Source organism: Lissotriton helveticus, chromosome 5_1 (assembly GCF_964261635.1).
Source record: "Lissotriton helveticus chromosome 5_1, aLisHel1.1, whole genome shotgun sequence".
NCBI lineage: Eukaryota > Metazoa > Chordata > Amphibia > Caudata > Salamandridae > Lissotriton > Lissotriton helveticus.
The window spans coordinates 1604092870-1604119864 of NC_136065.1; the positions used below are offsets into that span (position 1 = coordinate 1604092870).

A 26995-nucleotide genomic window follows, 5' to 3' on the forward strand; every position below is an offset into this window, starting at 1 on the left:
CGGTTCCCTAAATGCATTCACAATTTAGGTCATCAAATTTTGCGATTACCTATTTTGCAAATTTGCACTTGGGTTGATGCATTCCAAATGCCAAAATACAGGTCGCAAAGGGGCAAATTCTGCGAATCGGCCCCTTTGCGACTTTTTTTTTTGGTTGATGCATGTGCCCCATGATAAAGACGATTGCAATAATATAAGCCTCCATGTCTTTAATAAAATCCTGATTTTCTGACCATCAAGGTTGGGGAAAATGTACATTTTCCTTCAGACTCATTTTGAACTCCTTTTCTCCTTCTTCTGAATGGCCACTGCCATTGGAGTGACCCTCGTCGATGGGCAAAGCAGTCAGGAACCAGGGGAGGATCATTTGATATTGGTGTGCCTTTCACTAACAGATCCTTACTGTTGTGAAATGTTTCACTATCATCTCTGCAATCATTCAAAATCTGTCCTCCCTTCTGCACTAATGACAGAATGGAACTTGAGAAAGCTGTTGTGTTTTCCCGGCTCTCTTCCTGCAAGTCATCTTTCTGAAATTTCGCAGTCCTACATTCTGCACCTTCAGTGTGAACAGAAAATGTCTATTAGGATCATTTGGGGTTATGCAAGCCTTACTATGTGTGGCGCCTTCAAAGTCTTGAATTGCTGTTGAGATTAAAAGGAGGTTTTTGAGCCTTACTTGGAAGACCTTGTAGGACTTACTCCTGATTATTTTAATAAGTACACTAATGACAGGAGCAATTCCTGCCTGGTGAAGATATACAATTATAATGAAAAATCATACATTAAAGAGTGCAAAGTGTTGCATCATAGCCCAACACACAACAATCGGGTCAAATCCCTTAGAGTAATTCTTGTAGCACACAATTTCTTTTTTACAAAAGGTATTCTTTTCTATTTCTCATATTTTATAAATACTTTATCATGACTTTGAAATCAGTGATACAGCACAACAAACAATACAAAACTTGAATAAACAGAAAGATGGAAAAATACTTTGAAATACACACCCCGGCCGTTATAGTTCACAATATGTCAGGAGGCACCCCCCAAAAGTAAAACTCATGTATACTTGCATATAGTCAAACCAAGCATACCCAGACTTCAATTATCTCAGACAAGGATAATAAAAATTGATAAAATCAACAACAGAATCCTTATCAGTAGACCAGAGAAAAGAATATCAGTAAATCATATAGCTTCATAATATATTTGTGCCTCCATGTCATGTGTAGCTTGTAACTTTAGGGTGGCCCACACTTCCTTCATCCACTAGGGCACAATTGCAGTTGTGGTCCTTGTCTGACTGGTCTTAACAAAAGCACCCTATTGTTGTGTGTTGGGCTATGATGTGACACTTTGCGCTCTTTAATGCATGATTTCTTTAAATTATAATAGTATATGTTCACCAGGCAGGACATGCTTCTGTTTATTAATGTCCCTTTCCCCAGTCCAGCTGGTGTATTTGCTCTCATGGGCCCTCTGCTCTTTGTTCTTTTGTTATTTTGAGAAGTACTCCGGCTTTGTCAGCTAGTAGTGGATTATACATTAGATCCAACATATTTGGTTTCTAGATGGAAGAGGTCACATTTTACCATCAATTATAGCTGTCTCTGGGGCTGTATCACAGAACTATCCACCATGTTAGATTCACTTGATCCCAACTTCGACAGGTGCCAAAGTAGAATTGAAAAAGTATAGCTCACTGTATTTATTAGTATTTAGTGCCAAGTTTAGGACTCTCTGTTTAATTACGTTTGTAATGTTCAATATGGTTATGTTTTGAATGCTTGTATACACTTTTGATTGTTTAAGCTAGAGGCTAGACACTAGGTGGCAGATTTACAAGCCTCTTCTGCCACAAAAGAAAACAGACAGTGTACAAATATAAAAATTAATTGAATATCGGAATACAAATATTCACAACAAAGCCTTAGACATTTTTTTGTTCTCAACAGAACATCTATTCAACAAAGATTCTGTGATTTTAATCTCTAGTTTAGGCTTTTTTTGAAGCGGTCTACGCGTTTCGAACTCATCTCACTTTTGAGTTCTCATCAGGACCATAGTCTCTCGCTCATCAGAAACCAAAGGAAAGTGAATTGTCCCCCTCGTCAACATGAATTTGTAGTTGTCTGTCAATGTCCCAGTGTTGAAAATGAACCTGCCTGGCTCTCACACCCCTAGGGGAGAGAGATGGGGGACTGTTAGGTGCCAAACTGTCTGTTTTCTTTTGCGATGGTATGAAAGAATGATGAATGAGGCTTCGAATGAATTAATGTTGAATGTTTTTTGATATTGTAAATAGGAATGTAATTGTTTTGTCTTTTCATGTACATAAGGTCTTCAAAATACAAATCCCCCCCAAAAAAAATACCAAATGGATAAATTTTGAGATTAGATTACGTGGTAGCAGCATATGCACCTTTTTCTGTTTATTTCTAGCTTGTGGCAAGCTGTGCTGTTGGGAGCCCAGACCCAGTGGTGGTTTTTTCTGTTGACTTGATCCGGAGGCGCAGCGGACGGGCGCAGCGGGCGCGCCAGCAGCGCGCCAAACGCGTGCCAAAGGTAAGCCCGTCTGTGCCCGTCCGTGACTGACCGGGGCCAGGGGCAGGAACCCCTGTGGGTTTCACTTTTTTAAAGCATTATAGCTCCCTGGAGCTTAGAGACCTATGTCCTCCCATAGACAACACTTGTCAGCACAGCATGAGTATTGAGAACGGTGACAGAAAGTGCGTGCATTGCTCCTTCGCCGTAAATCGGCAACTTAGGTCTAGGCGTAGGGGAAAGATACTAAATCTTGCCCTTGTTAACTGCCGCTCCTTAGGGAAACATAGGATGGAAGTCCATGACTACCTGATGGACGATCAGGTGGATGCCCTCTTTCTCACTGAGACATGGCTTAATGCCTCGTCGGCACCAGATGTGTTGGCTGCCCTCCCACCTGGATATGATATAAAGAGAATAGACAGGAAGAAGGGGAGAGGGGGAGGAATTGCTATAATACATAAGCATGATCTGGCCTGCACCCTAGAGGAGGTGGATATTGCAGATAGCAAGACTGGGTTTTTCTCTATCGCAGTTTTCCATGACTACAGCCTCAAGGGATTTTTGACACACCGTTCCCCTGGGCCTGGGGCCAGGTTTGCGACCCAACTCATGGAGAATCTCACACAATCTGCGTTAGAACACGAGAGACTCCTTCTCCTAGGAGACTTAAATTTTCATTTTGATGATCCTCTGAATGCTGAAGCTCAGGAGATTAGACAAAAACTGGCAGGCATACAGCTGCTGTTAAAATCTGAAATGCCCACTCATTGCCAAGGCCATCTCCTGGACCCTATTTGTGCTAACTGGGATGCGCTGACTGTAGCGCCTCCAACACCTGTGATTTGGTCAGATCACTTTCTAGTCGCTTTTAGGGCAACGGTTCCTGATAATGGATCACAGAATGGGACTAGCACCTCAATTAAACGCAGGAAATGGGCGAAGTTTTCCACAGAGGCATTTAACAAAATAATTATGCTGGGAGGCCCCCCGAGGGTGTGGGAATTGAATCTGCCTGCGAGGCATTAGATTTGCAAATCCACAACACACTAGGCCACACGGCGCCATGGACTCAGAATTCACCGGCGAGGAAATACAAGTCCGCCCTTGGTTCAATAATGAACTGCGAGAAAAAAAAGCAGAGTGTAAACGCCTAGAGAGGAAATGGAGGAGATGTTTTTCTGAGACGGAGAGAGTTGGATATAAGAAGGGTCTGAAGGATTATCACGCCCTTATCCGGAAAATTCAAAAAACCTATTATTGTACTAGAATCAAAGATGCAGACAAATCCATGAAGGAAATGTTTCTAGTATAAAGGGAACTGTCAGATCTTGCCCCACTGGCAGCCCCTATAAACGGATCAGTCAAATCCTGCAATCAGGTAGCAGAGTTCTTTGCCAGTAAGGTAGACAAATTCTACTCTGCTTTTCCAGAGACAGCTAGGGTAGTTGATGGGAGGGTGGAAATCCCCACGACTATTCAGGATAGGAACTGCCTCTCGGCATTTCTGGTACCCTTGCGGGAAATAATATGCCACATCGCAAGAAGTATTAAATCAGGCTCACCTAGTGATCCGGCACCCCCAAAAAGACTGCATGGCAGCATAAACATTCTGGAGCCCTATATTAGAAACCTACTTGCACTCTCCTTCGAATCAGGACAGGTACCTATAACATGGAAGAAAGCAGTAGTCCTTCCTTTGAGAAAGAAGCCCAACATTAGTATGGAGAAACTAGAAGACCTACGGCCCATCTCCCTTCTCCCATACTTTGCCAAGATCGCGGAGAAAGCAGTTAATAAACAACTCTCTGCATTTGTTGAGACCAGTGGACTGCTCCACTCCTCACAGTTAGGATTCCGCGCTCTACACTCGACGGAGTCTGCCCTGCTATCTTCTACTGAAGCCTTACGAAGATATGCGGACTAAGGTCAGACAGCGGCGTTGATTCTTCTCGACCTCAGTGCCGTTTTTGACACTGTAGCCCATCACACACTGCTACAGTGTCTGAAAAAGGGAGGAGTGAGAGGCAAAGCATGGGAGTGGCTGGAGTCATTTTTAACAGGCCGCAGCTTCCAAGTCGCACAGGGACATTTTAGGTCCAAAGAAATACAACTTAAACAGGGAGTGCCACAGGGCTCCAGTCTCAGCCCCACTTTATTTAATCTGTATGTGGCTCCAGTAGGAGAGATCACGGACAGATTTGGGGTTGAGATAGTGTCGTATGCAGACGACACACAACTGATTGTGACCCTGACGCAACCAGAGGAGCAATGTGCTGCCAACTTTTCGATCTGTATGCAGGAGCTCGCCAAGTGGATGGCTGACAACTGCCTCCAATTAAATGGAAACAAGACGGAGGTGTTGATTGTAGGCAAGTCGCCATCAGTGTGGACCTCGGCCTGGTGGCCGATGAGCTGGGCGTATTGCCCACACCCAGCAATCCAGTGAAGAACTTAGGAATCTGGCTAGATAACACATATCTTTCGATCACCAGACCAAACAGGGGGCGGGCACTTGTTTTGGCATGTTACGGGTCCTAAGAAAAACACTGGACCTTATGCCTGTGCCGGTAAGACAAACCCTGGTCCATGCCCTGATAACGTCCAGACTGGACTATGGAAATGTCCTATATCTAGGTGCCAGTACAAAATGCTTCCAGAGACTACAATGCATACAAAATGCAGCTGCCCGTCTGATCCTACAGGTACCCAGAAGAGCGTCAGCAAAAAAAGCACTGAGGACCCTACACTGGCTCCCGATTAGGGAGCGGGTGACTTTCAAGGCCCTTTGTGTAGGGCACCGCATCCTCCATGGAAAAGGTCCTAGGTACTTGCATAGCCTCCTTAATCGGTACGAGCCCACCCGCAAGTTAAGATCTTGTGGTACTGGGCAGGTTCAGGTCCCAAAGTTTAAAAGAGTGAGAATGGGTGGACGATCTTTTAGAGTCCTGACCGCCACGCAGTGGAACAAGCTGCCAAAGAGGCTACGACTGGAAACATCAGAGCTCATCTTACGGAAAGAGATCAAAACTGTCCTGTTCCCCAAAACATAGTGCACGAACGAAGACAACCCCCCTCACTCATGCCTGGACATAAGTGAAGCGGATGCAAAGCAACCAGCTGGGACCCACTTGCTAGTGTAACCTAGCGCTTTACAAAATGTATAAATAAAATAATTTGCATGTGGAAATTTTATCCCAATATAGAGTGAACAAGATTAGAAGCGGAACTGTGCACTAGATATTTATATGTAAACTAAGAAGAAACACCTTTTCTACGAGAAGGGCTGTTGCAATTGAACATCATTACTCAGCTACAAAGAGGCTGGTCATGGATCGGTTTTGATCAATAATTTTAGCAATCTAAACTTTTTACACGCATGTTCGTACCAGAAGCATTTTTTTTGCCGCTCGTGATGTTACTTTTTTCCACTGCAGCGTAAATGGGATATGGGTTTGCACCATTCTCACAAGCTCGTTTGTGTTTAGACAGGCTGTTTTCATTAATCTAGAAAGAAAAATGAAATCATGGTTACAAATATATTCCAGGGGAAAATACATGATGCAACAACAATATAGCATACACACCCCGGACGCCATAATTCACAATAGGTCAGTAAGCACCCTTCCCCCCCAAAAGAAAAACCCACATATACTTGCATATACTCAAACCAAGCATACCCAAACATACCCAGACTTCAATTATTCAGACAAGGATTAAAAAAAAATGATAATATCAACAACAGAATCCTTATCAGTAGACAGAGAAGAGAAAATCAGTAAATTGTATAGATTCATATTATATTGGTGCCTCCATGTCATTTGTAGCTTGTAACTTTAGTGTGGCCTACACTTCCTTCATCCAATAGGGCACAATTGCAGTTGTGGTCCTTGTCTGACTGATCTTAACAAAAGCGCCCTATTGTTGTGTGTTGGGCTATGATGTGACACTTTGCACTCTTTAATGCATGATTTTTAAATACTGTTTTTTTTAATGTTGAATACTATTATGCACACACCCAAAGTTTAGCTGACCGTTCAGTATTTCATACAGTTAATCAAAACAAATAAGTGACCCTGCTTTTCTATTCATCTGGTATCGTATTGAAAAATACACAGTGGACAGTGGTAAACAACGGAATATGGATAATTGCAGGTAAGTAAACAATTTAAAAAATAAAACGAATTTCGTAGCGCGAGCTGCATCGCATTTTGCAATGCATGGTGCGCTATGAAATTCGTTTTATTTATTAAATTGTTTACTTACCTGCAATTATCCATATTCCGTTGTTTACCACTGTCCACCCTGCCCCTCCCCCGCACCGCCTCCCTGCCCCACCGAACTCCCTCCACGGACTGCGGCTGCATTTTTGACATTCTTGAAGTTTGTAAACGTTGTGAGACATACAGCCACCCGCAGCCATGAATCCTATCTTAATTTAGTTTTAGTTAAAAGGAATTATGGTGTATTGCAGATGCTTTGAGAAGCTCAACGAATGGTTCCCAATGCACAGATGCAATGATATGACCATCCAAGGCTTAAGGCTCTGCATCCTCCAAATTATTGCAAGCCTACCACATGAGAAGGGAGCCTTGATGAATTCATGTCACATGAATATAAAGCTCTATCAGAGATGCCCTTCATCCTACGATGTCATAACCTTTTCCCACCAACCAATAACCCAATAATATTGTTTCTTTTTGTTAGGGTTATATTTGATAATGCATTTTTTATTATGTCATTTTTTTAATATATATGTATAAGTAAGATGAATCTGCTTCTTCGATGTTTGATAATACACGAGCATTAGGCTAATGATGTCCGATTTGTGTGAAGTTCCCAACGCATAGTCTCATGCATGTTACAAGAAACAAAGAGTAACCTTTTCACATAGTTTTTACCTTGTGAGAGAATCTACAAAAGGGAACGATATTCTGCTGAAGAACAGAAATAACTGAGAGAGGTCTTGAAAGAGGGAGTTGGGGCACAAAGGACGTCTGGTGTGGTGAAGGCATGCAGCTTATGAGGACCCATGGCCTGCTTATTTTTGGTTGGGTTATATACGATAGTGTTTTTTAACAGTATAATCGTTTTATATATCCAAGTAAGATGAAGTTGATTCATTCAATGTGTAATAATGCCTGGGTATTAGGCTAATGATGTCAGATAGGTGTGCAGTTCCCTACCCATATAATCATGTATGTTCTGAGCGACAGAGAAACCCTGTTCCATACAGATTTTACCCACCTGATCACAACCAAAACATACCTTTGAACCCCTATGAACAGACTTACCCATCAGGATCCTTGGCTTCTTTTCATTGGGAGGATGGGAACTCTTATCATGGTTCTCTTGGGGATTACTTTGAGGCCCTTTTTGGAACTCCTTCTGTTTACCCTTGTTCCCCACTCTTCTGCTGGGGACCCTACCCACCTTTGGCGGAGTCTCTCACATTACCCTTTTGGACCCTGGTACTGACCCAACAGTCCGCCTCCACAGCAAGCTTTCTGGGGTCAGTCAGCTTACTATCAATCAATTGCTGGCGTAGCTCTGGAAAACAATTATCTGACAAGTGCTCCCATGCAACCAAATCATAGAGCCCCTGTAAATCATTCACCTTGCTACCCTTCACAAACCCTCCAATGCTCTGCAAAAATAGGACACATACACCACCCAAGTACTTGACTCCAGCTTCTTGCAGTTTCTAAATTTCTGCCTATATAGCTCTGGGGTCAATCCATACCTGGCTATCAAGGCCTCCTTCATTGGGGCATAGGACAACAGATCCTCAGTGGGCAAAGCTAGTAATATCTCTCTTCCTTCACTGACAAAACAGCCCCACAACTCCGCTCCCCAGTCTTTCTCAGGGACCCGGTGGGAACTTATTGCTACCTCGAAGGCCATGATTCACTGACCATTGTCCTCATGCTTCATGAAATCCTTAATACCATCTTTGGGATTGTATGCTTCCACCAGAGGGATTGATCTCCAAACTTTTCATTTCAGATCCAACTCCCTCAACCCTCTCTCATGCTCTAAAAGCATCTTTTTTGTCCTCCATGGCCTTTCTTGCTCGCCAACTCCAATTTCTTACTCTCCTTGTCACACTCCTTCCTCAGCCTGACCTTTGCAAGCTCCATCTCATGCACTCTGCTTCTCTCCCTGTCCTCCAACTCCTCTGGAGACAGACCCTTTGCAGATACACTGCTGCCCAACCTGGAAGGCAACTTCCCACCAGTCAGGCCAATAGCCCCTCTTGCTGCCCATCTAAATTATCTCCCTCCACCATAGGCTCCTCTGTAAGCTCACTGGCAATTCTTGATTCAAACCAGGCCCTCAGCGCCTTTTCGTATTCCTCCTTTCTGATGAGGCCTCTCACAGAGATTTTAAATCTTTTGCAGACAGCTATGAGTTGTGACACAGTGTAGGTATCAACTCTTTCCCCTTAAAATTCAATATCCACAGATGCAAATGATGCTGGTTTGCTCATGGTAAAAATGGGCAGTTCTCAAGATGCAAAAGAATTCCTATAAAAAAAATTCTACCAAATATATGTGGTTGTGTAATGGTCTGCACTATGCTAGTAGTGTACACCAATCACTGTGTGTAAGTCACAAATGCAAGTCCAGATCCTCACTGCTGACCACCAAGTTTAGAAATGGGGCTCTCTAGTTGGCAGAGGTAGGTGCCTTTGTCCAAATAGGGGCCCTTGCTTCTAGTCAGGGTAAGGGGGAGACACTTCTAAAATAACCACTGCTTACCCCCTTGGTGGCTTGGCACAAGCAGACAGGCTTAACTCAGGGGCAGTGTGTAAAGCATTTGTGAACACGTACATTAATACAGTGAAAAGACTACAAATGGACAACACAGCAGTAATGTTTATCCAAACCAAAACAAGACCAAACGACAAAAATCCACAATGCAGTTATCAAGATCTTCCACAAACACAGGTTATTCACTCAATTGAGGTCTGTGGCAACAAATAACTCCACCTGGAGTTATTAAGATGTCGTCACAGATAAAAAGCCCAAAGAACAGCACTAACCACGAAGTGCGCACCTTCGGGTGCAGAGTAACCAATAACCTGGAATTGATGAAAGCAAAGATGGTGCACTGCGTCGGGCAGGTGATGCATTGTTGGTTCCTTCCAACACAAGGGAGGTTAAGCTTTGGTTCCTTTACTCTGCTCCTTATTGTATCGGAAGGTGATATCATGGTGTTGGTGAGGTGTTGGTTCCTTATGACGGTGAGGTGTCGAAGGATGCAGGAGTTATCCACGTCAAGTATAGGCTCTGCGTTGATGAAGCACTGGCGTTGGTGAAGTCAGGGCTGCGGTGCGAGTCAGGACAGTGCATTGTAGACATCACAAGCGGTGTCCTCGCTCTGGTGCAGGCAGCAACCTCAGTGATGGCTTCGAAGTCGATGCAGAATGGAGTTGGCAGGCGTCGGGCCTACGGTGCACGCCGGGCGATGTGTTGTGCTCTTCATGAGTGGTGCCCACAGATTTGGTGCATGTTATGGCATCGCTCGCCGGTGTCAGTGTTGCAGTTTCCTTCTGTGGCAGCTGAAACTGCAGTTCCAGATGCGGAGAGAAATGAAATCTTTGTGTCCCTGAGACTTCAGAACAGGAGGCAAGCTCAATTTCAAGCCCTTGGAGATCTTTTCCTCAAGCAGGTGACAAAGCAAACAGCAAAGTCATTTTCGCCTTTCCTTGGAAGCAAGTAGCCACTGCAGGCCAACCGCAGACAGCAAACAACACAGGGTCAGTATTCCTCCTCAGCTTCTCCAACTCTTCTCCTTAGCAAAGGTTCCTCTTGATTCCTCTTGATTTCCAGAAGCGATCGAAAAAAAAAAAGTCTGGGGTCTGGGCCCCTTCTTTTTATACATAAAAATCCTTTGTTCTCTCAAGGCAGAGAGTGTCTGTACCCAGCCAAAACCAATTCTGTCTTGTATGTATGTATGTATGTAGGTGTACTTTTATAGCGCAGTCCTGTCACCCCAAGGGCATCCTGGCGCTTGAAATCGACAGTATCACTACATACGCTGCTCAGACAGCCCTGGGGAAAAGATGGGTTTTCAGGGCTTTTCTAAACGGAAAGAAGTCCCTTTGGCTTCTTAAAGATGGTGGAAGCGAGTTCCAGAGCTTGGCCGCCGCGACACTAAACGAGCGGCCCCCCATCCGCACTCTCTGGAATCTCGGTACCACCAGCAGGTGATCCGAAGAGGAGCGTAAAGAACGCGCCGGAGAGTACCAGACAAACATGTTCTGTACTGGAACCGGTCCTTGACCATGCACTGCCCTGAATACTAAACAGGCTGCCTTATAGCATACCCGTAGGTGCACTGGCAACCAGTGTAGGTCTCGTAGGGCTGCTGTTAAAGAACTGTGAGTGGGGCGGGAAAGAGCTAGCTTAGCAGCCAAGTTCTGTACCCGCTGCAACTTCCCCAGCAGTGTTTTTGGAGCCTCCAGAAGTAGCGCGTTACAGTAGTCAAGACGACTCAAGATTGTACCACGCACTACTTCGGGCCTGGCCTGCTCGGGAAGAAGGGGCAGAACTTTACGCAGCATACGAAGCAGCATCATGCACGTGGATATGGTCTTATTCACGTGCATATCTAGCTGCAAGTTGGGGCCAAAGATCACCCCCAGGTTACGTGCCGACTCAGCCGCAGCCACCGTCTCAGGGAAGGTTGGGGGCCAAAAATGCTCCGGGAGTACCCGAGGAATCCGGTCTATAGAACAGTACAGCACCTTGGTCTTAGTGCTGTTAAACTGCAAAGAATTGGACCGGAGCCACTCAGCTGTGGCCGACATACATCGGTGAAAGACCTCCAGTGGAATTGCGTCCTTTCCTTCCAGTGAGAAGACCAACTGGGTATCATCCGCATAGTTACATGCGGAGATACCAAATGATTTAATTAGTTGGACCAGAGGATGGAGGTAAAGATTGAAGAGTATCGGGCTGATGGCCGAGCCCTGTGGTACCCCCTGCCCTACTCTCCGCGCCTCCGAGCTGAATGGAGGCAGCGCTACCACCTGCTGCCGATCGTTCAGATAAGAGATCAGCCAGTCCCTTGCACCAGCCGTGGTGCAGCTTCCTGGCAGGAGGTAGAAACAGCATTGTTGAAGGCAGACTAGGCACATGCAGGTGAAAGGAAATCTCCTCCCCCTAATCTAAATGCAACTCAGGTCTATACAGCCTAGCCCTGACTCGTCAGACTTCTGGAGCCACTGCCCCTCGCCAGCCCCTGTCATCCAAAAGCCAGACATGCAATACACAAACCTAGCAAAGGCACACTGGAAGGTTAGGCAAGAAAATACCTACTTTCTAAAAGTGGTATTTTCAAACACAGCATCTAAAAATCACCCTCACTAAAAGATGCATCTTAACGTTCTGAGTTCAGGAATACTAAACTTTGTATTCCTACCTTGTTCCCAGTGCCAGTTATGTTTATAGTCATCCCCACTATGACATTTCGGAGAGGTAGGACCCTACGTGAAACATTGTGTCCCAGTTACGTACACGACAAATCAAATGTGTCCACGTGGTTGCCACCTAAACCTAAGGGCTTTTTCATTTGTGGCTCGTGCAATATGTGCCCTTATGGCCGCAACAAAACCACCGATTTCTCCCATAACACCCATGATATGACATCCATCAGTTCATAAATTGCAATACAACTCATGCTATTTACATTCTAGGATGTCAATGTAGGATCATTTATGTAGGTAGCTAGATACGCCCTCTAAACGTGCGCCTACAGGAACATCGGAGGGCTATCCTTAATAATGACAGCCGCCATCCACTCTGTTCCCACTATAATGAAATCCATCCTAATAGCAGGGAATTATGGTTCCATGGTATCGAACATGTCCCTTGTGGTGAAAGGGGTGGCAACCGTGAATTGCTTGTATGCCAGAAAGAGGCAAAATGGATTTAATACTGATAGGGAGTTCCACTATTTCTTATGAAAAGATGTGGACTAGGGTACCTTGAGGCCTCAAGGCCATTCTAATATTATTACAGGACTGTATATGACTGTGAATGACACTCACTGACTCTTCATTGTGTCGACTATCAAATAAAACGTATATTGATGATTGTTAAATCAACTTTTGCCTTTACTTATATGATTGTGCAATGCTGTCATTCTGACCCGGTACTTTAGAGAATCGAATTTGTTAGTAACGGGGCAATGTAATATATCATTTTGTGCTCTTTTAATTTATGCAATATCCTCTTCTGGCCTCTGATTTTCACTCTTTATACGTCATTTAGTACGTATATTCTATTTTCTACTATGGCCTGTACAGTCCGGTTGCTTGGTATCTATAACTAAGTTGCAGTCATATGTGATAAGGGCGAAACCACTCTGAGTTGTTTCAGGACATCGCAACAGATTCGGACATTAGTTCACGTTTGGGAACTGATGCACCGATCCACTGGTGCAGCATGTGCATGCAGTTCATGATATCGATATCGATTCAGACATTAGTTCATGGTGGGGAGTTGATGCCCCGATCCACTGGTGTAGTTGTGCATGCAGTTGCGCAGTGGGATATAGGTGGACTTGAGTGCGTGGGTCCTTTACTATTGAAGTACAGTTGTGTGGATTCCTGTGTGGATTTCTCGATTGGCTGCTGCCTCACTATTATGAATTTCCGCCAGTGAATACATGTGGGGCGTCATGTTATTGTGGAGCGATTATTGCAGCATGGTTGCTGTCTCGCTGTGTGTGACTACTATCGTGCAAGTAATGAACGGTCCTCTTTACCTTTTCCATTCACTTTTTTACTATCGTCACCTAGGACTTTATGTGTGCCAATACCGCATTCCAGCTATTTAGATATGGCCGCCTTGGACTTCGCTGTGAGTGTTAATATGCATTTGAGGTGGTGTCCTCTTCTTATGTCTACTCTTGAATCCGGGCACCACATATACGCCCATGCACATTGACGTCACTAATTGGGATTCGTCATTTACGCGGGAGAACACGGGCTTTAAAAAGTTGACATTTACGGGTAGCATATGATTCGTTTATCCCTGTTATCATGCCGGGAGTTCTCAATTTGGACTAGGGTAAGTTTCGCATGCATTTATTTCAATTGCTGGCGTTTCTGGGTTAAATTGTATCTTCGTTTGACCTGATCTTGTAAATTCAAACGAACAGGTTTTTCGGTTTGGGTTTGGGGTGAGAATATGTTCTCTTTTGCCGTAGTGGAATCGGGGGACATGGTTCGTGTACCACCATTAATTTAAATTTATCGGCACTCTGGTACATCCGGGTGGTGTTTGCGTGGAACCCAGTGCTTTACATGTAATTTTTAGCCGTTTGTAATTAACTTATCAATGTCGTTGAAATATACATATGCTTGGCCAGATGGATGTAATAAGCAAAACGGGTGGCAGTCATGCTCTTATCTGAGGAAATTGGTTACAGACATCTTTGCTCATGGGGTACATTTTTTCCCTGCATCCTTCACTTCGACACAGGAGGCAATATACATGTTTCTGAAGTCTCATTACGTACTCTTATCTGGAGATTACGGTCGTGCTAGGTAAGGCACTATGATATAATTTACAGCTGAACTAGCCATTATGTTTGGGATATTTAGCGACTTTTGAAAGACCGGTCCATGCTGTTGGTTTAGGAAATGGGACCTGGTTGGGCATAATGTCTATTCGTAAAGATGTCACATGTATCCAATGTGCATGTTCCGAGACGGGATCTACCCTTTTCTTGTCACCACTGCAAGTGCTCACTGCTTTGTTGTTCACATAATAGCCGGCTTTTGTTTTATACTTTACAGCGTTCATGACTACATAGGATACCACTAAAGTATTGTATGGTTTCCATTTCTATACTAGACACAGCAGCCAATAAAAACACAGTAAAGAAATCAAAAAACTACACTACCCATAAACACTGGGTAACCATAGAGTATGTAGAAGGTATATAAAGAGTCATAGAGGTTCCAACTTCCTCTTTCTTTGCTGCTCCGCAGCCAGTTAAGTGTTTTTTGCCTTACTATGCATCATTGTGCATTTTGCTTTGTTAAACTTGTGTGCGCTTTGTTATTCTGCTTGCGCTTTGTTCTTGCGGCTTGCGCTACTGTTATATGCTAATTTGGAACTCTCCGGTTCCCTGTTTCGCGCTGCTGCTTATCGGCCATTTACTCTTACCGCCGTTTTGTTCGGGGGCGTGTGTTCACCCTCCGTTGCAGGCTAGCTGTTTGCGCCTGTATTTATTATTTAGTGGAGCGGGAGTGGGGCTGAGAGATGCGTGTCCTGCTCGCACGTCTCCCATTTTCGTCAGGCTTTATCGGCGCATGCGCAGTACACCGGCCGTATCGCTTGGCGGTCGGCGGTGGTACTGCGCTCTTTATTTCTGTGTGGATTTCTGACAGGACGGTAAAGCACTCGAGTTTCTCCTTGGAGTTCAGTGAATTGGCTTCTAAGCCTTTGCCCATTAGCCTGTCGTTAGGCCCCTGACGCCCTAGTGTATTTCGAAGACCTAGGGTTGTAAAATAATTGCAGAGGCTTTGCCTAGAGTGTGTCAGCAAGCCCTCCCTCCACATTTGACTCTATTTTGACAGGTTAGTGCCTGTTCTTTGGCTTGCTTTAGGGTTAACACTCCCCTTGAAGTGCCCTTTGGGTGTCAATATTTCACTTCTCCTCTTGGGCATATTACCTTTTTGAAGGTCGAAACGGCAGAATATTATGAGGATGAAGAGGCATTCTATTACGCTGAGGAGGAGCCAGCAGGCTCTGAGGGTGCCGAATTCATGGACCAAGCATTGTACCAGGCTATAGCCCCTCTTAAGAGACATTTGGCTGAATATGCAACTCAGCAAGGTTGGCTACCTTCTTCAGGTCGTTCCAAGAAGTAACCAAAAAATCCCCATAAGGCGGATTTCTTTAAATTGGCAAAGAATTTATCCACTTCCAAGACTTCTAAAAGGTCTGCCTCGTCTTTTCAGACGCACCAAGTTTCCACTGTGACTGAGGATTCTTCTTCTGATTCTTCTTCAGATCCTGTGGCTCTGCCTCCCAAAAAGAAAGCTCGCAAAGTGCATTTCGCCGATGCCCCTTCAATCCCGCAAGTCTTAACCTTTGATCTGATGACATTATTCATCCAAATATGTACAGTCACATATTCGTCGTCCCTTTAAAAAAGATGTTCGCGCCAGGTTGCGCTCTGAGTGTCCCCGACCAGACCTGGCGGACAAGTTAGCGGAGACTTCCGATGTGGATCCTTCAATGGTAACTTACATGGGCAAATATGCCAAAGACCCGAAGAAAGGTCTGGATAGATCATGGAGGTCCTGCCAGGACAAATTACTTGATCTCTTGGGTCCTTTGACCAAGATTTTGGACTTGGCGTACTCTGCAAAAAATTCCAACTCACTGGTTGATCCCGATGAGTTGGCAGGTTGGTCTCAGAGGGCCATCTGCATTTTAGGTAATGCTAATTGGGCCCTGTCCTGCGAGCGCCATCGCTCCATTCTGATGAAATTGGACCCTAAATTAACGGATCTTGCCTCTTCCGAATCTGGTCCCTTAGCTCAAGGATATCTCTTTGGTCCTCACTTTATAAAAGAACTAACTAATTTTGTGGCGACATTCAGTGGCCTTGACAAGCCGCAGTCAAACCTGCGTCGTGCCTTCCGTCCGGTTTTCGGACGGGCCGGACGAAGGGGATGTTCGTCCGGCCGGGGAGGTAACCAACCTTCTCAACGAGGAGGTCAGTCCCAGAGAGGAGGAGCTCAGGACAATTATGGCTCTGGAAAGACAAGATTCTACCCTTCATGAAAAGGCAGAAACAACTATGGCAAAGGCGGCTATGGAGGTGCCCAGGGAGGACGTCAAGATTCCTCCAACTCAGGTGAGCTTGATTCTGGCATCCGAGGTTGTTTTGGGGGGCAGACTGAAATGTTTTCTCCTCAATTGGCAGAAGATCTCCAGCGATGCTTGGGTGTTGGAGACGGTGCAGGGTTTCAAACTAGAGTTCTACGACCGTCTTCTCCAACTCCGCCTTACTTTACCCCTTGTTTTTTCCCAACAAGATCAGGACTTCATTTACGAAGAAGTCTAATCTCTTCTGGCGAAAGGAGCCATCATTCCTTCTTCCCGGCATCCCGACGGCTTCGTCAGCAACATTTTTCTAGTGGAGAAAAAAGGGGGAGGTTCCCGTTTGGTCCTCAACCTCAAAGATTTCAACGGCGGCATTGTATACCGTCATTTCAAGATGGAGGGTATCCATCTTCTTCGAGACCTTCTGCAAGAAGGAGACTGGATGGTCCGTTTGGACCTGAAAAATGCCTATCTGTCCGTACCAATCTTTGCTCCCCACCGTCGCTTCCTTCAGTTTCGGTGGTTGGGGAAATGGTTTGAGTACACTGTACTCCCCTTCGGTCTTTCTTCCGCTCCATGATGCTTTACAAAGCTCATGAGACCAGTGATGGAATCTTTGCGGGCCCGGGGAGTCCGTTTGATTGTCTATCTAGATGACATTCTTTTGATGGCTCATTGCCCTTTTCTTCTGCAACTTAATTTACAATGGTCCATAGAACTCTTACAGTCTCTGGGGTTTCTTGTCAATCCTCTGAAGTCAGACTTTCAATCCTCGCAGAAGATGGACTTCCTCGGGTTCCGCATCGATTCACTGACCTGTCAGCTTCTTCTCCCAGGTCAAAAAATCAGAGCGATCAAACGAGAATTATGCATGGTTCTGTCCAAACAATTGGTATCTTTACGGACCGTGGCTCGGATAGTGGGTCTGTTGTCCTCTTCAATCCAAGCCATATTTCCGGGTCCCTTACATTATCGAGCTCTTCAGTGCCTCAAGATCAGGCATCTTCGGAAGGGCCTACGTTACTCGGATCTCGTTCCCCTTTCAGAGGACGCTCGTTGGGAGATGTTGTGGTGGCTGGGCCACATGGAATCTTGGAACGGTCGTGTGCTGTTCGGGAAGACTCCAGACATTGTTATCGAGTCCGATGCGAGTCTTTGTGGATGGGGAGCACGGTGCGGTTCTCTGACGACAGGGGGCCGTTGGTCCCAGGAGGAATTATCCCTCCACATCAATTGCCTAGAGCTTCTTGCGGGCTCTTTTGCGATCCGCTGTCTTTCCCCTCAGGCGACGAACTGTTGCATTCTCCTCCGCATGGACAACATCTCGGCGGTGAGGTATGTCAACAAACTTGAGGGCACGAAATTCAAACTCCTTTCGGAGATCGCCAAGGATTTTTGGTATCTATGCTTGCAGCGCCAGATCATGATTATTGCCGAATGCCTTCCGGGTCGCGACAATCTTATTGCGGATTGGAACTCTCGTCACCTCCGGGATTACAGCAACTGGCGTCTCCACCCTCGGGTGTTTCGGACCTTGGCCCGGGTTTGGGGCCAATGCCACTTGGACCTCTTTGCCTCTCACCTGAAAAGTCAGCTTCCACTGTTTTACAGTTGGCGACCGGATCTGGAGGCCTTAGCCACGGATGCCTTTCTCCAGTCTTGGCCTCCTCTCCTGTGCTATGCGTTTCCTCCCTTCATGATGATTCCCAGGGTTCTGGCCCGCACGAGGCGTTTCCTCTCGGATCTGATTCTCATCACTCCTCTTTGGAGGGCTCAGGCGTGGTTTCCAGTTCTTCTGGAGATGAGTTGCTCTCCACCGCTCCTTCTCCCCAACAGGTGGAACCTGTTGCTGGACCCTCTTCTGCAGCCCCACCCTCTCATTCTGTCAGGTCATCTCCGTCTTGTTGCGTGGCGGATTTCGGGGGACGCTGGCAAATCGCAGGCCTTTCTTCAGACGCTGCCGATTTGTCGGTGAAGCTTGGGCCCCCAACACCCACAAACGTTATGCGTCAGCTTGGAAACGGTGGTGTGATTGGTGTACTCAAAGGTCAGTGGATCCCTCTTCGGCAGATGTCACCTTAGTTCTTAATTTTCTTGCTTCTCTTGCTTCTTCTGGTTTGGCATACAGAACGGTAAATAACTTTCGTTCTGCTATTTCGGCTGGTCACATCCCAGTGGATAGTAAGCCTATTGGGGAACATCCTTTGGTTTCCAAATTACTCAGAGGCATCCGGATGGTAAAACCTCCTTGCCCGAAGTATGTTACATTATGGGATGTCTCTGTGGTTTTACGTTTCTTGAATTCCTGGCCTGTTAATTCATTACTTTCTCGAAAACAATTGTCCGCCAAATTGACAATGTTGTTATGCCTCTTGTCATGCAAGCGAGTATCAGATATACGTGCGCTGGCCCTTGCCGGTCGCATTTTTTCATCGGAGGGTGTTTCATTTTCCATTTCTCGCCGTACAAAGAGTAACACTTCTTCTGTGTCTTATCCTTCTTTTCCACACAATCCCAAGCTGTGTGTGGTACAGTGCATTAAGGATTACAAGGTGAGTACTGCACCTTTTCGAAAGGATTTGCAAGGTCAACTACTTATAGCTTTGCAAAAGCCTTTTAAGCCTGTCTCTCCCGCTACCTTTGCATGTTGGGTACGCTGGCTCATGTTAGAAGCGGGCATTGACATTTCTGTCTTTGGGGCCCATTCTGTTCGGGGAGCTATGGCTTCAAAGGCTTTTTCCTTGGGGGTTGGTCGCCAGGATATCACGAGGGTCGCTGATTGGTCCTCGGAATCTGTTTTCAAAACGTTTTATTTTAAACCTATTCTTGATGTTGCTTCTGTTGTGGTGGATGAGCTTTAAACAAGCATAATCGGAGCCTCCGTCCTGACATAGAATTTAAAATTTGCTAACATTCGTGCCAAGAATTTTCAATTCTATTAAGGACAGGAGGCGAGGATTATCCCACCCTTATTAACAGTCTATATATTGTATTGATATCTGCATTTTGCTATACTGTAATGTTCATTACTATATGACTCTTTCCCGCCCTATTTTGTATTCCTTCCTTTTGGGAATGGCCTTTACGGCTCTGTTTTATTTCCTCCAGGCTCCGACCTTAAATGAGATGTGCTGCGAGTTTCTACTCTTCGTGGGTCTACTTCTGTTCCTGTGGCTTTGGGAGGTTCCTTCGTCCCTTCCTCTCGATGATGATTTCTCCGTGGGACGTTCCTAATGGATTTTGGGACTTCGGTTGTTCTTAATTCTAGTTCTGGACAAAGAAAGAGGAACTTGGAACCTCTATGACTCTTTATATACCTTCTACATACTCTATGGTTACCCAGTGTTTATGGGTAGTGTAGTTTTTTGATTTCTTTACTGTGTTTTCATTGGCTGCTGTGTCTAGTAAAGAAATTGAGAAAGGCATAATCCTCGCCTCCTGTCCTTAATAGAATTGAAAATTCCTGGCACGAATGTGAGCAAATTTTAAACTCTCTGACACATGTGGATGTTGTAGCAATAAGGTGAGATGACGTTATAATTTGTTGTAGTGTTTAAACAGGGTTGGGGTTTACTCTACACGCATCGAATTCTTTCTGAATAGGTGGTGCATAATGGTAACCCACATTGAGCAATCTGTTCCTCTTGCATCAGTAACTTGCCATTGAGGCAAGATGCGGAGATGACTTGTCTAACCAACCAGTTTGTTCCCTTTTATACATGAATTATGATTGTCACATGGCTCTGTCATATGTTAATGGGCAATTTCAATTTACGTTGAAGACTCATTGACTTTTTGTGTGATTAAATCAGCCAATATGACACATTATGGGTCCTAATGTTTGCCTTTTTTATTGAATTTCGATTGCAGTGCTTTTTAAAGTTCTGGAATTGGTAGTCCTTATCCATGATCATGTTTACTACTATCAGCTCTCTGGTTCATCCCTAGCAGCAGAGCACATGGTGAGTGGTCCCCTTTTGTACTGATCTAATTCTTTAGGGTTGTTCATGACATAAATTGGTTAATAGCTGGTACCATGCGAAATTAATGTGCCATAATCTTTAGATTCTTTCCGCCATCTCTGATCATGAGATTAGATTAGGTCAGTCGATATGATATATCATAGTTCCTAATATATGTCTATTGTTCATTAACATTTGATTGCAGTGTTTTCTAAAGCTGTGGAATTGGTAATCTTCACCCACTTTTTGCGTCTACGACAATCAGCTCTCTGGTTTACCTCAAGCAGTAGAGCACATGGTGAGTGGTTCCTTATACTGGGCTACTATTCCCAGGTTTGGTTATGACATAAATTGGCTGATCTTCGGGAGCGCGAGTAAATAATGCTTCACAATCACTAGATTCCTCCACTTTTTTCTGATTATGAGATCAGGATTTTTTCCTGCCCCTTCCGTTTTTATCAAAGACCCACGCTTGCTAGTAACCATTCTTGAGGAGAAATATATATATATACTTCCCTGGTTCTGTTCTACTGCAGTACTTCAAGATCTCTCTCTCTCCTTCTCCTTTTCTCTCCCCTTTTTCTAGTTATACCTCCTACTATTAACTGTATCCATTTTTCCTTGCGCATGGCTCATAAATATGTTTATTAGATGTGTGTGTGTGTATATATATATATATATATATATATATATGTGCAATGTGGTATCACTGTATATATTCATTGCCACTTTGTGTGTGTGTGAATTAGTATTGTGATGTATATATGTTTCTTGATTGCAACATTTTTTGATCATATCTTTGTGGTGTCTCCATCTTGCATTGTATTCATTATTGTTTCATGTTCAATTTTGTTTGTACAGTTATTGTATGTAATTTGTATTTTGTCATGATTATTTCCAGTCCTGATGAAGTTATGACGAGTAACGAAACGCGTTGGCTGTGTGTTTCATTTGGTACAATTACCTAAATAAAGAAGAGAACTTTTTGGACTAAAAGCATCATCTTCGTAATTTCTTATCGAGTGCGCCTTCCGCCTTTTGTTGAAAACCAGTTATGTTTATAAGTTGTTATAAACAAACTCCCCATTATGTCCTCTGCAATAGTGAAAAACAATATTGACAGTAATTCACTATCAGAACATGCCACACACACCAGGACATGTCCTACCTTTCACATACACTGCACCCTGCTCACAGGGGTACCTTGGTCCTACCTTAGGGGTGAATGACATGTAAGAAAAGGAAAGGTCAAGGCCTGGAAAGTGGATGCACTTGCCAAGTCGACATGGCAGTACTAGACTGCATACAGGCTCTGCAATGACAGGCCAGTCACCTTTTAAAGGCTGCTTCTGTGGGTGGCACAATCAGTGCTGCAGCCCACTAGCAGCATTTATTTACTGTCCCTGGGCACACACAGTGCACTGTACTAGGATCTGACTAGTAAATCAAATATGCCAACCATGCCAACCATGGAATCACTAATCCATAACAGTTATAAAAAGGGAGCACTTGCAGTTTGGCACTGAACAGCAGTGGCAAAGTGTCCCAAGCATCTAGACCCACAGAACGGAGTCCAACACACAGCAAAAACACAGGAGGCAATGGCCAAAAATGCAGGGGAGACCAACGCCAATGGTGCCAGGTCTAACACACACCACAGGCTCACACACACACACACACACACCGATATTACCATGAAAATACATGGTAAAAACCCACGATGTAAAGGTCAACACATTACATTGAATTTGGAACAGTAAAGGCATACATGCCAACATCGTACATCCATTCCAACGTCTTGTCACTGTGGCTGACAGATACTCTGATGCAGTATTGCGACTACAGGGACCGGCAATGATTTTTCTAACATGGGCCCTTTACCCACCATTTCCGTGATCGGCCCTTTTGAATGCGATGATTCTGTCTTCGTACTAATTCTGAAAAAATGCAGTTTTCCTGGACCAGGAGCCATTGAGCCCTGATGTTTGGCTTAATAGTGTGGAACCTGTTTTTTGAGCCTGGCATATGCACCACTTAAGGTTGCCTTCCCTTCCCTGTTTCCTGTTTTTCTCATCCTGCCGTAGACCCACAGGCAAGGTCTATATTTAAACTACTTGTTAGCCGAATCAAAATGTCTAAAGTTGTTCTAAAGCATGGATTGAATGCCATTACTCTTATGAAAGATGTGTTTTGATTCATCTACTGTTTGTATGTGTGTGGACATACCTCGAACAATGTATTAAATATTTCAGACAGGATTATTGCAGCAACTTGATTCAGCTGATTGTTTACTCTCATTACTGTAATCTTTCTATAATCTTGGTATTGAATATTCCACTTTCTGTCTCAGTATTTTGCACTTGAGCACCTCTACAAGAACTTGCTCATGCACCGTATGGAGCAACCTAATAAATTATTTGATTGTATGCACTATTGATGTAAAGATATATCAATTGAATTTATTTCATTGTTTAAGTTCTAGATTGTTTTGTTTCTCTTTCTCTCTCTCTCATTCAATCAATTTATGGTGAATTAAATATGGGAGTTGGTATTGTATTTTAAATCTTTTGTACTTCCAATAGGACCATGTGTTGCTTGTATTGAACTGTACCCAGGTCCTTTTGGTCTTTTTGGGTTACCTCATTAGTTTGTGATGATCTTCATGTCACTGGCATGTGGTGTGAAATTTGGCTAGACATGCTAGACCAGTGCTAAAGTGCTTGTGCACTGCTTTGTAAACATGGTAAGATTGGCTTACGCCTAATTGGCATATCTAATTCACCTATAAGTCCCTAGTAAACGGGTACTACATGTAGTCAGGGCCTGTAAATAAAATTTTACTAGGGGGCCTGCAGCACTTATTGTGCCACCCAATCAAGTAGTACTTTTAAACCTGTCTCAGGTCTGCAATTGCAGTCTGTGTGTGCAGTCAATTTCGACCTTTCAAAATAAACCTTTTGCCACACCTAAACAATCATTTTTAATACCCAAGTCATCCCTAGGGTATGCACTAAACAGCCCCGAGGGCAGGGTGCAGTGTATTTAAAAGGTCAGGTGTGAACTTTTAAGTTTTACATGTCCTGGTAGTGAAAAACTCTGAAATGGGTTTTTCACTACTGCAAGCCCTAGCTCTTCCAAATGATTACCTTGGTTTAACTTATTACATTTAATAAGTGATAACTTTCAATTGGGAGCAGGTTGGAATTTCTTTTTTGATGCCTGAGTAATTGTAATTAAAAGTCCTCTATAATGGTAAAGTCGTATTTTAAGTTATAGTTTTGAAAATGCCACTATTGGAAAGTTGGCATTTTCCTGTCCTATCTGGTGCCTGCATCCTGTTATTGGGTCAAATGACTGGGTGTAGTTGGCAGTTGGACTTAGTTTTTTCCTTCCAGACAGTTGCACAAAAGAAGGATTAGGTGTGACTCGATGGGACATCAATTGACTTGTCACTACTTCACTGATCATGAAGCCAGCTTGGAGTCAAAGTGCTGCATAAATACTTGGCATTCCTCTAAATTATGCCTGACTGCTTTTGTAGTCCCAGAGGGTTAAGCACAGGGTAACTTGCGGCTTGCTTGCGTTTCAGCCTGACAAAGATTGTGGTTTCTACCTAAGTAGTGTTTCATTACCTCTCAACCAGTAACACAGTTTCTAACAAGCACCTTTAAAAGTAGCGCAAGAAAGCTGTCGGCATAATAAGTGTAACTGTAAAAACACTGTTGTGGTAGACACTGATAGATGGTTTCGAAGATGCAGCCCATGCAATTTTGTAGATGAAGTATCATTAGTACCGCAATAATCACATCTTCCTGTGCAGCCTAATGTAATTTCTTTATGAACAAAAAGGAAAGAAGAACCGGTTCTGGAGGAAATGCATCAACCTTAAAAACAGATTTTATTTCACAGTAACACCTAGGTATTCTTTGTCACCCAACACATTGAATTTAGAAAAGTTAGAATTTATTGCGAGGTAGTTGGTATTTATTAACAACACTTTGTGGACAGTTGCCAACTCTGGCTCATAAGTGAGAACTTTAAAGACCTGGTGAAAGTTAATACTGAAAGATCTGAGCGTCTCCGATAGATATGTTGAGCTTAATGATTTTTATCAGTGGCGTTTAATTAGAGGTGAGGATTTTATAAATCAGAAATGATGTCAGTTATGACTTCTCTGTTTATAGAAATGAATGTACCTAAAACTGATCTTGATAGTTTGTTAAAATATTTACAATATATCTTAATCTCTAAATGAAACTAAGTTTAAAAAATAACTGCCAAGTTCCATGCACACGGAGTTACAACATTGATATGCACGCAATACATAAAAAACAATGCAATTGTAGACACTTATTTACAAAATACTCAACAGATGTATATTTATGGCTGAACATTGAGCATAACACATGAAAGTACCAATGCACATTGTAATCCAAATTAATGCAAAGAAGCCAAATGCAATGCCTTTAATTTATTTGTGTCAAGGAGACATTCCATGGGAACTACATTGGTGTTCCTGTGCAGCCAACCATGATTTTGACACAAATCCATATCTACAAGGTGAAACAGTGCTTAGACCGAATGCGGTAAATCGCATCCCATTAGAATGCGGTTATTCCAGCTACCGCATTGTTACATCGCAAACCATTACAACGCAAGTCATTACAATGACTTGCTGTAGGGGCAGAAGGTGTTGAATTTACAATCGAACACTTTCCCTCCTGTTGCACAAACTGGATTAGGAATAGCAAATTATACTATTCCTAAATCAAACGCGCCCCCTACAGCAAGTCATTGTAAGGACTTGCGATGTAATGGTTTGCGATTTAACCACTTAATCGCGGCAGCAATTCCGCCACGGTGCGGCAGTTTAGCGCAGTAGGAATGGCCGCGCCAGCCAACGGACGTTCGCAGCACTACGGAGGTAGTGCTCGCGATGGCCGTTGGCCGACAAACGCAGCAAAGGGGCTAACAACGCGGTAATTGTAACAACCTTGTTTTTTTAATATATTTTGAAGTTTATAAAGTGCTCAGCTACCCCCAATGGTGGTGTCCCAGCACTATGACAAGCGGCAGAAGTAGGCACCAGGAAAGGTCTATGGGCTGAAAAACAGCAAGGTCTTTAGGACACATAAGAAGATAGTTTCAGACTGGGCAGTACAGAGAGAGAGTGGCAGGCTGTTCCAGGCTTTGGCAGTGATCACTGCAAAGGCTCTGCCACCCATTCTAGACCCTGCAGAAACGGGGAGTCGCCAAGATGATTCAATCTAAGGGTACGGCTGCACTGGGAGTGCTTGAGTCATGCTCTAAGATAAGCTGTACCACGTCTCTAAAAATCCCCGAAAGCCAGGAAAGAGACTTGAACTGTTTGATAACGGGAAGCCAGTGGAGCTTCCCTAAATAGGGTGTGATCAAATGGCAATATGGAATATGGGATTTTGTATATGAGCCAGGCCGCTGCGTTTTGAACGATCTGCAGACGTCTAATCAAATATACAGGTGCCCCCAGATAAAGATTATTTACATAGTTGAGATGTGAGTTGATCAAGGCATGAATAATGGTCTGACAGGACTCCAGGGGGAGGAAGTGAAGGGTGTTGCAAAGCTTGTGCAGTTTACCAAATCAGGCAGAGGAGACCTGACTAATTTGGGATTTGCGGGAATGATTATTGTCAAACCGGAACCTAAGGTTCCTAGCCGAGTCTACAGGTTTAGGAGTGGGATGCAGCTCAGATGGTCACCGAAGCAATGGAAGAGGGGGCTTTTTTGATTAAAGAACAGAACCTCAGTTTTGTCTGAGTTGAGCTTAGGCATATTCAATGATATCCAAGTGGAAATATTGCACAGGCAGTGTCTAAAATTTGTAAATGCTGCTTAGGAGTGATCATCAAATGAGAACACCAGTTGTGTGTAATCGGCGTAGCAGATCAATCTCACCCCACAGGATTCTACCAGTGCTGCCATGGGGGAGAGGTAAACATTGAAGAAGTGAGGGCGTTGTAATGGCATGCGATGTATCGCATGCGTACTAAAGTGATATATTCCTACATAGACTTGTAGATATGGATTTGTGCCAAAACACTGCACCTCCCTAAGGCTGGCATAGCAAGGAGAAATATTTAATATTTCTTCAAATTTTTTTCATCTGCAGCACTGATAAAAAAGGAAATTACCCTTTAGCATAGTTTCTGTGCAAAAACTATGATGACCACAATGCAGACATCCTTGCACTATGGTAGCAAGTGTGGCATCTCAGGGAGATTGCAGAACAGCGCCACATCTTTTTAGGTATGGTACTGCACTGCTCTCTAACTTTTATTCAATGCAGCATAGCAGAGAAGCACAGCAACTTCACTTGCTGTATTGCACTGCATAATTTAATTGTAAATCTGGGCCCAAGAGTCAAACATAACACTGTGCAGCAGGAAGCACACAGTGATGCGCTTCGAGGAGCACACAACAATGTGCAGCAAGATGCAAATAGTGATGTTCATCACGGTGGCAAACCATGATATGCAGAATGGAAGCAAAGAGTGGAATGCACCTGGAGAGCACTGAAGGATGTGCCTTATGGGAGAATTGGGTAATGCACCTCAAGGAACCACTGAATGTACCTTGCTGGAGTACTGG

The 26995-nt window shown here is 44.0% G+C and overlaps 1 protein-coding gene across 2 annotated transcripts in view; it reads right to left on the reverse strand.

The window, feature by feature from the left end:
- Positions 1–26995, reverse strand: part of LOC144755649 (cytosolic phospholipase A2 gamma-like) — a 649811-nt gene that overhangs the window by 314215 nt on the left and 308601 nt on the right. For both annotated transcript variants that reach the window (XM_078644799.1, XM_078644800.1), the window contains one exon: positions 5937–6054. In XM_078644799.1, coding sequence (XP_078500925.1) covers positions 5937–6054 — 118 coding nt within the window. The remainder of the gene's footprint in view (positions 1–5936; positions 6055–26995) is intronic.